Here is a 12,243-nt window from a genome sequence, read left to right on the forward strand (position 1 = left end):
ACCATTACCAGAGACTTGGAGATGTCTCCGAAGTTAAATTGCTATAGTCCAATGACTTGACTAGAGCATGTTCCAAATAGACTCTAACGAAAGTATGATAAGAGTATTTGAACAAAGAATGACTCAAAAGTTAGCCGACTGTCAATATCTTTGATATTCATGACGTACAGGTTCGGGAAAATGACCTTGTAAAAAGGTCTTACATCATAACCAGAGAAGATAGTTCCTGACAATAAAAAGACCTAACCAAAGTACTTACCGTACAAGATAGTTTCATAGAAAATGCCACATCGGGCATAGACAGAAAGAAGATTCCTTTCTAACAAGGAAAAGTAAAGTAAAGTATCTACTACCAGCGACGGTCATCCCTCTGGTGAACTCTCAGTTCGGCCAGTTGGCGTTCCACAACAAGTAGGTGTCTTCCGTACACTCTCTGGCATACCCGAAGTTCCATGACTTTGGCTCGTGATTCAGCCAGTGTTTGCAGCAGGGTTTCATAGTCTCTCTCGGACCTCTCACGAGCATGTTTCAAGGCGACTGGTGCAAAGCATATGCATTCCTCCATTTGTATCGACTTCTGCGATACGTTGTAGAGCTGTCCTGCCCTGAATTTCGTTTCGGGCAACTCTTCGGATCAGAATTGGCATGATTCTGTCTGCTGAGCCCCCATTGCTCAGGTCATAGAAGCTTCGGTCACCATTAAATGGCATGGGCTGATCTCGTTCTTGGCTCCATGTTCCCAAACATTCCACCCACTCAGGCGTCGGGCCATGAAAAGTCGGACGAGGGTTAGGAATCGGAAAGGGAGCTGCCTGAGGTAGGTTCTCAACCTCGGGCTCGGAGATGGCATCGTCTGAAAGGTCTTCAGCATGGTGATCATTCAGAGGGATTGGATGATCATTATCTGGTTCTTCTCCAAACCATCCAGCAATAACTGCGTTCGGAAGGAACAGGTTGTCGTGGGGATGGAATCCAGCCATGTTATCTACGCGAGAATTTGGGGTAAGAAAATAATTATTAGACGAACTATCTAGATAATTATTTAGGAAATCTTCATTAGTTCCATCGCTATTTGTAAAGTGCATACCAGTTATATGTAATCAACACAGGATAGGCCTTCGAATAAGTGACCTCAACTCCAAATTCACAAGGAATAAGGGTAAAGCAAAAATTTCACCGATTCTAAGTCTATAACATCCTAGTTACATATAACTTTAGCGTATCCACTTAGCAATTATAAACTTAGGAATGAAGATTCCATTTTATTTCTCAAGTATAAAGTACTTATAGTAACACAAAACACCCCTATGGTATTTTAGACTTAGGTTCTGTTATAATGTTCTCATTGTGGTAATGTTGGTAAGTTTTTAGATTTGTTTCCCTATCACAACCATTCTTGGGCATGTGCTAATCACTCTTTGGAATAGCATAGTTGATCAGGCTATGCCACTCCCAAGACTAACCATACATCCCCGAGCTTACCTATGATATTCAACAATCGTAATACTTTTGTTCTTGTCATTGTGACACTGATTTTAGTATGAATGCAGGCACGTATACTTTGTTAAATATTTTATTATTTAAAAGTATATTCTCTTAGACGGAGTGTTTAAATCCCTATGTATTTATAGTTAGTATATCTTTTATGGGTTGATATACTTAATTCACTATAAACAATGCTCTGATACCAATCTGTCACACCCCAAAACCACGAACGGCCGAAACGTTCAGGGGTGGAGGACGTCATCTACAGTATCAAAACAGTGTAATATAATAAACAAGAAACAACATCATCCATTGCATTATAAGTAGAGTTTTAATACATGTGTGTTCTTTCATAATGTACAATAATAAAATGAGTAATCAAAACATGACGAGTCTTGATTGTGCTCAGTCTTCTCAAGGCCTGGACATCGTACCTGTCTAACTGGGGACCTGAGAATACAAGTTATTTTGAAAGCGACTATCAGCCTAAAGCTGGTGAATTCATAAGTATTTAAGTGTCATTGTCTTGTTTGGAAAACTGTCATGATTGCCTGGCAAATCTTTAAATGTAACAATTGATATAAGTTTGAAAATCCTAGAAAATCCCTTATTTCCTACAAGTATGAAATGTAGTCTTCTACCAAGACCCGAATGTTCTGTAAGTAAAATGATAGTTTTTCCTTTCTATTGACTAGTAATAAAGTACTTAGGCTAACTCCTCGTTTCTGTGAAAGTATCACAAAATAAAGTAAATAGGAAAAAGTACATGATAGTCTTCTACCAAGACTTAAATGTTTTGTAAGTAAAATGATAGTTTTTCCTTTCTATTGACCAGTACTAAATTACTTAGTCTAACTCCTCGTTTATGTGAAAGTATCACAAAATAAAGTAAACAGGAAAAATATAATCATGTAAGTGTTAGCCGGAGGTACTGGTGCTAACAAGTACTTAGTCTAACTACTCGCTTATGTGAAGATATCATAAAATAAAGTAATAGGAAATACGTAATAATGTAAGTGTTAGCCGGAGGTACTGGTGCTAACACCACCTATATAACCTAATGAACATCTGAAGATTGTCCAATTGTCCTCTGAAGCAGCAGCAGGGCGGAGGAAGGGTTAGTCCCTGTAAAGGTACTCCTAGTATAAGTAATAACCGTAGGCATCCGTAGATGTTCATCACCCACTGTTGCTAACAGATGGGTTCTGGAATGGTTAGTCCCGTCCATATATCCCGAGGTACTAGGGATAGGGACCCATCTAGGTATCCCGAGGTACTAGGGATAGGGTCCTGTCTAGATATCCCGAGGTACTAGGGATATGCAAGAAGATTTACACAGAAGGTACTAATAATCATCCTCGCAATTCGAGATACAAGTATTCATGTAAGTAATACACAGGTAACTGTATCTACGTAAAGGTACTCATGTAAGGTATTCATGTATCATGTAAGCATATGTAAACGTACTCATGTATCAGGTAATGTACTAGTAAAGACTCATGAATGAACTGACTCTTGTGTGATTCCTTGTAATAGGAATAATGTTTGATATCTTCAAATTATCCCTATGATAATTTATTGAAAGGTAATTAGTTGTTCAAGTAGGTTTATACACTCTTACTACTCAAGGGTGTGGGAAACTAAATGAAAGATGTAAACTATAATCTCTAACATATATATGAACATATGCGTATAAGTATAGTTTGGTTCAAGAAGGTAAAATTTATGGTTTTGTAAGATATCTAAGAGTTTTGAACAATAATTAAGAGTGACTCGATGTCATTTTAATAAACGTTTCAAAATTAATACTTTTGTTATCAAGGTATTTTAAGATAGAAAACCATTTCATGTGTCACCTTTTGAAATATGTGAAATCTACTGAGTGAAAACACAGTTATAAAATACATAAGATTGATTTAATAACATACTGTTTTCTACTTGTATTCCCCCCCCCCCATTAAAGCATTTAAAATTATTTAAAACATTGATTAAGGGGTATGAACTCAGTTGTTGTTGGTAGTTTAGATGAACTAGACGGTGTAGGATTGTTAGGCGTCAAGTGAGGGCTTGTACACACACTACGATCCTAATGAACATATAATCACACATATATGCACTCAATTAGTCTCAAATCACTAATTGATAATGTTAAGACATCCTAGACATAGCAAACACTTTATATAAGTGTTTTAAGCCCTAAGGATTGCTTCTAAGCTATTGTGGGACAAGGCACTTGTGTTTAGGGTTCCAAAGGACCCCATATATGAGTTTACTCCCCATATACCATCACACATGGAGTTTACGGTTGTAAACTCTTGAGTTTACAGCCGTAAACTCCCAACCATGGGTGTTTTGTGTGTTTTGAAGTTCCAAATGATTCCTAGAATTAATCCAACTTGGTGGTTCAATTCTTGAAAGGGTTTGAGGCCTAGAAACACTCCCTAGATGAGTTTACGGCTCCAAGGCCATTTCCTTTGGATTTTACGGCCGTAAACTCCCTTGGAATGGTGTTTTTTTTGTTTTCAAGTCTATTGCATTTGAAGGATAGGTTCTAGACATTTGTTTAAAGCTAATGAGGACCCTAGGCACACTTTGGTGCCCTTGTTTGGTGTTTACGGCCTAGGAGCATTACCAAGGCCGTAAAATCACTTCAAGAGGTGGTTTTGATGTGGTTTTGTCCTTCAATTAAGTGGGAAACAATTCCATGTAAAGGTCTAGGGCTTTATGTGTCTTAAAAGCACCCTTTGCTCCATTTCAATGGAGTTTACGGCCTAAGATACACTTGGGCCGTAAACTCCCATGTGTTTGTGTTCTTTGATTGTTTTCTTGTCCTTTATACACCTACAATTGAGTCTAAGGTAGTAGCATAACACAGGGAACAATCTAGACTCGGTTTCGGGAGTTTACCGCCCAAGAACACCTTGGGGAGTAAACTCCTAAATCTAGTGATTTAGCCTACTAAAGCATGTTATTAACACATATAAAGCTTTCTAACACTACTAGAAAGAGGTACTCACGATTTGGGATAAAAACCCGAAGATCCGTGAGAGAGAAAATGGCTTTTCTCTAGTTGGAAATGCAAATAATGAATGAATTTGGTTCAGAATTCTATTTATAGTCCTGAGATATTTTTGGCAGAAAATATTTTTATTCCTGAAATGATCTCTAATATAATAGAGTGTTGGAATAACAGTGTTGCACAAAACCCTAGTGCAACCACTCTCCTGATATCTCCTTAAGTGTAATTCCTGAAAAACTGCCAAACTTATACCCGAAGTCTGGAGTTTCACTGAAACTGTTCTATGCTCTATTATCTTGATATGGTTTGTTCAGAATGGAAATTTCGGGTTGTCACACATACCAAATAAACCTTAAAGAGAAGCAACATCTATGCTCTTAATCCAAGCACCAAATCAAGAAGAAGAGTTGGAAATAAGATCATATACATGAAAATATGGCAGTCTTCTTTTGAGAGAATAATGCAAGTAAAAACCAAACCTTTCATGCTATTTATGCCTTTTTTATACATGTTACTAAATTCATATATATCATAAATGAAAGTATGGTCTTCAAATGACAAGTAAGGTGTGTAAGAAGTAACACCACTCTCCAACCTTTCCTTATCCTAGCAACTTTCGACCATAAGGCCAAGAAGTCAACAACTAGAGTGTAGTTTTCACAATCATGTATTTAGTAGTTGGATCCTAACTAAAAGACTTGCTCTAAGTGTCCAATATGTTGTAAATAAAATTTATATTCATACCTTTTGGATACAACTAGTTTTTCTCCTCTTTTGTTGTTATTTCCTATAAATAATAATTCTCAATATGTTTGTAAAATATTATTTTCATAAAATAATGTTTTTCCAATTAAATAAAAGTGTTGATATTTATTAATAATCACAATTACTCTAACAAATAATGAATTTGTAGTAACTTATTATAAAGTGTGACCATATAGGATTATATGTTATTAAAAATATCATTCTATAATGACTCTTGGGATAAAGATATTTCATTTCCCATCTTATTTAATTTTTAAAACATTAAATGTGGGACCACCGAAGAAAACTAAAATGGCAAGCCACTTGGCCGATCGTTCTATAGTAACCCCAAAATATGTATTAGATGACATATTGGTTCAAGTGAATGAAACAATATTTCTAATAAATTATTAGGTCTTTGATATTGGAGTGATGATGCCCCAAACTCCAATGTTATTATTATAGGAAGACTATTTTAAAATACAGATAAAACTAATGAAAATTATAATGGTGCACTTTTTATGGAGTTTGGCGGAGAAATTAATTTTAATAAATTTGTTGTCTTGCATTACCCAACTGACGTCTAATCTTTAAATTTTCTTGATGTCATTGAACCTACAATCGAGGAATTCTTTGAACTTTCTTGTCCCCACTTGCAAGCTTTAGTTTTAAACATGAAATTTGATAAAGTTGGAATGAAAGAACTTGATCGATGAAAATCAGCTATATGTGAAACAGAATGTGACATTACTAAAAAAGGTAAAACGGTCGAAATTAAACATGATGAATAATCCTCTTTTTTTAGCACCAGAAAAAAGTCAAATGCTCAAAAATCATTAATTTTATAATCCTCATATTACAGTGTTGTAACAACATAAGGGGGGAGGAGGGGGGGTCATTTATTTTATAAGCCTGCACCATGAGCTTTTCTATGAAAAACAGAGGAAGTATTTTCATTACTCATATCTCATACATATATATATATATATATATATATATATATATATATATATATATATATATATATATATTACTAAAACATAACATTAAAAATAATCATTGAAGATCAAGAAAGATCAAGTATCTTGAAAATTCTATCATAAAAAACATATATAGATGGTTATATAGACATCAAATTTGAAACATAGCTGAGTTGTTGGGCATGATAAAATCGAATTCAGTGAGTATGTATCAACCACTAATTAGAAAATCAGTTAATAAAAGGTAGGGGTGGTTACGTATTATGTATTTATAAAGAATGTAATGTTATAAACTAAACAGTAAATCATAAAGAAATTATTATAAAAATGTTGTTTGATGGTAATATAGTCATTTTGAACGGTCATACATATGCAAACTCAAACAACAAGTTTCAATCAGAAGTTAACACAATCATAACTTCTAACCCAATCAGTTTCTAACCTAGTTAGCAACTATAAAATGACCCATTACACAACTCCATTGTAAAACTTATACCAAGAATACCCCTTTATAGTTGTACATGGAATCTGATGGCAAAATGGTTATTAGACCACAAAACTTTTAACATCAACAGCAACAAACACACATATCATATGGGGGTAAAATTTTTATTACTCCACAAAAATACCCCATATAGCCATTATAGTTTGTAAAGGGCATCCAATGACAGAATGGTCATTACTCAACAACACTTTTTAACATTAACAACAACAAAAAAAAAATAGATCGTATAGGGGCTAAATTGTTTATAACCAAACTCCCCAAGCCATATCAACAAGATCAATTAAGCTCACATCACAACAGGGAATTCATGTTAACACCTTTGATAGCTAGATTCAGAGCCATATGAATTCTATTTTTAGATTACCTCCACACAAATCCATTTACCTTTAGTGGAATCCATTTTACCCATATGAACTCATACATATTTTCTACCCCTTGTAAACTTGACATCCTAAATCGTAAAGATTTAATAGACAACTCTCATGTTGAGTCTCCTAACCACTTCCACCCATCTCGATCACTACTCCACTCCACTTCATTCATGAGTTGTATAGTATATGTTAATTCTCTTGATTCTCTCAATCTTGTAGGTTGCCTCGTCTAGTTCCATTTCATTCGTGTACTCTATTTAATGTCCACACTTAACCTTTCAAAAATCACACAATTTTTAGTGATTCGGTAGAATATAAGGATAAATACATGTCCTTTAAATCAATATTTTTAATCCTTTTGTTTCTTCAAAGTTCATGCTAACCCCATTACAATTTTTTCATTTAAATAGACTCTTCATGGAAACCTATATTTCTTCCATCCTAACATTGACAAGATTAATATTGAACCATATCCCCATAATTTATTGCTTCAGAATCCGCTTATCATCAGTGAGTGATATATTATGCATAACTTTTATAGAATTTTCCTAAATAGAATTCACTTTCACCTTCAATCTCCGCCATCATTTTTTCAAAAGTGCTAAATTCAAGGTTCTTGAACAACCTACCCTAAGCCCACCATAATCTTGTAGTCTGAGTATGGATTGCCAAGTCACATAATAATTTTTTTTCTTTTTTCACTTCCACCCCAAAGAAACTTCCTTCTAATGTCCTCAAGAAAGTTGATAGTTTTTTTGAAGCTTCAAATATAGAAAAAGAATATAATGAGAGACTCCCTAGAATGGATTCAACAATAGTTAAGTGCTCCTAAATGAAAGATTTTTAGCTTTCCACAAACCCAACTTCAAACGAAAATTTTAGAAGGCTAGGTCCCAGTTCTTGCTTAACTACATATTATCACTAATGGGTAAGCTAAATAGGTTGGCTCACACTTCATAATGCTAGCAAGTCTAGCAATCTTCAAGTGGTCGACCCCCACACTACGCATCTTATTTTTATGAAGATTGAATTTTAATACTGATGCAAAATAAAAACATCTAAGCAACTGATCAATTAAGATTAAAAATGCTCATTTAGGACCATTCTCTAATAAACATCAAAACTTCCCCAAACATTAAATGTGACCAACAAGGACCAATATTTGGTAAAGAGGCCCTTGTAAACATTTGATTATCAGATACCGCCTCCATTAAGACATGAAGTCTCTCTATTGCAAGTATAAATAGAAAGGGAGATAAAGGATCACCTTGTCTCACACCTCTTTAATGCTAAATTCATTGGTTGGAGATCCATTCACCAAGATAGAAGCACAGCCTGACTTTAAACACCCATTTATTAACTTTCTCCATTCGACATTTAAAGTTCATTTGTACCATAACAGAGTCAAGAAAAGCCCCAATTCAATGACTCGAAGGCTTTTTTGAAATCGAATTTGAATATTATCACTTTCTTCTTAACTTTCTTTCCCCAAGCATGAAGTTCATTTACGATTAGTGGGCCATCAAGTATACTTCATATTTCCACATATGTTGATTGTACAAAATTATTACCTTTCCAGTCCACCTTCTTGAGACAAACTGCCAACACTTTTGCAAACACCTTATACATACAACATCTAAAATCTTTCAATAAAAACGGATCATACACTTTTGGAATCAACGAGATAAAACATGAATTACATCCTATTGAAATGTTCCCATGTTTACAAAATCCTTCAAAATATTGCAAACAATCCCATTTCATAACTTCCCAAAATTCTTTCAGAAAATTAAAGGTGAACACGTAGGTCCCCGGTGACTTCTTATTACCACAACTCCAAACCGAAAATTAATTTCCTCAAGTGTAAACAGATTCTCCAATAAAGAACAAACATTATTGGAAATTTCTTGAAACGACCACCAATCAACTTAGGTCTTTGAAAAGTGCCTTCATCAAATTTACTTTAAAAAATATCATACTTCTTCTTTCACAAGATTTTGATCTGTTACCCAATCCCTTCCAATGATTAACCTATTAATCATGTTCTTTTTTTTGTTGTTGTTTATAATGCTATGAAATAACTCTGTGTTTTCATCTCCCTCCACGTCCCATCTTACTCGCCATTTTCATCTAATACCCAACCTCTTTATTGCGTCACATTCCATGATTCGATTCATCAAATTCCTTTGGAAGCCTTTACGAGACAACTGCCTGGATTCTGCAATTTCTTCTAATTTGTTATTTTTTTAGTGATTTCTTAAATCTCCATCTCTTTTATGTTGGAACTTTGTTTAATGAAAATAACATTTATGAGACTTGTCCCACATTGAAAGTAAGAAGAAACTTTTACTAATTTATAAAGCCTTCCATGAATATTTTATTAATATCACTTAATACTCGGGATAAAGGAATTAGGTTGGATTTGGCAATTAGGCTAATTTTGACATTTATTTAATTATTAAATATGTTAATTGTTAATTATTAGTAGCTAATTTCATGTGTATCTGTTAGGAATGATTAACTACCAATATCAAAGCCTATAAATACATCACCAAAAGACAAATTTTGGGGGTTAAAGAAAAAACACTCTTTATATTTTTTCGAAATTCAAGAATCAAGATAGAAACATAGAAAATTTTGCCAGAATCAAGATTTACTCTTGATTGATTGATTGTATCCTCAAAACAATTCATATCAGGGCAATTTCTATCTTGGCAATCTACATATTTTTCGTGTTTTTGAATTTTGTTGTAAACATAAACATTCAAACATTTTATCTGATTATGAATCTTACATATAAATTCGAGTTATTTGAGCTTATATTTGTTATATTTCGTGTTTTGATTACTTTTTTCATAATACTATATATCTAAAGTTATTTCTCCACACTCGAACTGTTGTTTACAACTTTTAGTTTAAAGTTATTTCTCCACACTCGAACTGTTGTTTACAACTTTTAGTTTGTGTAACACATTTTGATCAAAACTTTGCTATCACGATTGAAAACTTTCCAAGCATTAAAAACAATCTCGAAAATGTCATCTAATAATTAACCAAGCATTAAAAGATTTGAACCAAATTGTACCAAAATCTAACCTAGAACTTACAAGAATTATAGGGTTGTGATCCAAATTAAGCCTTTGTAATCCAATGACTAACGGAGAAGCCCAAAGCTCCACAAAATTGTTGCAAGCTAAAAAAGAAACAATTAACCCGTTTCTGGCCCAATACCCGTTTCTTTGATATTATCTTCATGTGGAAAATAAATTAACTGAGCCTTATTAAATATTTCCGAAATTTATTATACTTCGAAATTTCAACAACTTCCTGATTTAATTTTAAAAGTAAAAATAAAAAAATACCAACGAAATTAGATCTAAAAAGAAGGTTTTTATAATCTCCATTTTACCCTCTGTTGCTCTTACATTTTCAAGATTACCCCTGTACATGATTATTTTTTTTTTCTTTTTTTGGGCATATTTTATATAATTAACAAATAGAGAAATATAACAAAGATTGTTTTTGTTTTGCCCTTTCTCCGATCATCGTCTCAATTTTTCAAGATTTCAGGGCGCCTTCTCCGATCATCACCTATCAACAAATCTACTTCTAATCGATCTTGCTAATGCCGATTCTCTTCACCACCGCTGCGTTCCTAAACCCATCGCCACCGCCATTCGCCGCCTGTTTCATGCACATTCCGCCACCCTCTCCGGATCGTTGGTGGTGGTTATTTTGTTCGACTCCTGTCATGTAATTCCTGACCTCTGTTCTTATCATCTCTTGCATTACAGACAAAAACTCTGCATTGAACGGCGTGAAACCCTTATCCTGTTGATCTACTTCTGTTACCGGATTTTGAGATACCTTAAGCTGATGCATCGCGGAGGAAATCGCCATCGGAATCGATGACATGAGGTCTGCGTTGTTTAGGTTTATGTTTTTGTAACGATCGACTGGGACCTGCCGCAACGGCATAGCATGGATAGGAACTGGCGGAGGTGGAGGCGGAGGTGGTAAAGGACTTGCTACCGGCGATGGCGGCATTAACTGCATCGGCGTCGGAGCAGCTGTAGACTCTTCATTTTCGACTCCAGGAAGCGAGAGACTTAATAAAGTCGGAGGATCTTTCGTTTGAAGCGGCGGAGGCGGAGGCGGAGGAGAAGACGTTGCTACTTCGATTTGCGGAGCAACAACCGCTCCTGTTCTAGCGACTGGCCGGTAGACGTGCGACGACGAAATCGCCGGAACGCTGGAATCACTGACGTCAGATCCAGACGGACTACCGGGATTCAAATAACGACCAGAAACAGCCACCGCCGAACCAGCACTAACAGATCTTTTCAACGAAGGCTGTTGAATAGCAAACTCACTAAACTCTTCATTCGTCATCGAAGAACACTTCCTCTTCAACGTCGAGTTCCAATGGTTTTTAATGGCGTTATCAGTCCGACCTGACAACAACCGAGCAATCGTCGCCCACTTGTTCCCAAACCGAGCATGAGCACGAAGAATCGTCTCGTCTTCCTCCGGCGTAAACGCACGGTGTTCCACCTGCGGCGACAGCTGGTTACACCACCGTAACCTACACGATTTCCCAGATCTACCAGGTATAGATTTCCCAATTAACGACCAATTTCTCGCACCATGTTTCTCAACAAGCTGTTGAAGCAACTCGTCCTCTTCAGGACTCCATGGACCTTTGATCCGATCCATATCCTTCTTCGGAGTATTACAACCCATAAACATTTTAGAATCAAAATCAAAACCGACTGATTTCAGGAACTTATTATGACTTATGAGATAGAATTTTTGAATATAGAACGAAAGAAAGATGGAAGGTTTCGAAGGATGAATGAAGGTTTTTATATGAGAGAGAGGATAGGGATGACCGGTTAAGCCGGTAAAAATGGTGGGACACCGGCTGTGACTGGAGCAAGCGGTTGTATTTGGTAGAATTTGGGATACAGCTGGCTAACGGACACGCGTCACATCACAGCCCAGCACTGATTTACACATACTAGTCTTCGTAAGCTCTACTTCTACCTGTTTTTCATTCCACTCGCCTTTCACGCGCGTGAGTTACACGTTTTTTTGTCGTCTTCTAACAGTTAAATATGAAAATATCTCCTGAATTTG

At 35.5% G+C, this 12,243-nt stretch overlaps 1 protein-coding gene across 1 annotated transcript; it reads right to left on the reverse strand.

Annotated features, from left to right (window-relative positions):
• Positions 1–10,474: 10,474 nt before the first annotated feature.
• Positions 10,475–11,943, reverse strand: LOC111880252 (transcription factor MYB44). The gene has a single exon (XM_023876662.3). It carries the CDS (start codon positions 11,851–11,853, stop codon positions 10,714–10,716), a length of 1,140 nt encoding a protein of 379 aa, XP_023732430.1. The 5' UTR covers positions 11,854–11,943; the 3' UTR covers positions 10,475–10,713.
• Between the last annotated feature and the right edge of the window lie 300 nt (positions 11,944–12,243).

The sequence above is a fragment of the Lactuca sativa genome, chromosome 3 (genome assembly GCF_002870075.4).
Source record: "Lactuca sativa cultivar Salinas chromosome 3, Lsat_Salinas_v11, whole genome shotgun sequence".
Classification (NCBI taxonomy): Eukaryota; Viridiplantae; Streptophyta; class Magnoliopsida; order Asterales; family Asteraceae; genus Lactuca; species Lactuca sativa.

Bases quoted from the DNA above. Each gene is read 5' to 3' on its own strand.
- LOC111880252 (XM_023876662.3), bottom strand. From the start codon at position 11,853: ATGTTTATGGGTTGTAATACTCCGAAGAAGGATATGGATCGGATCAAA.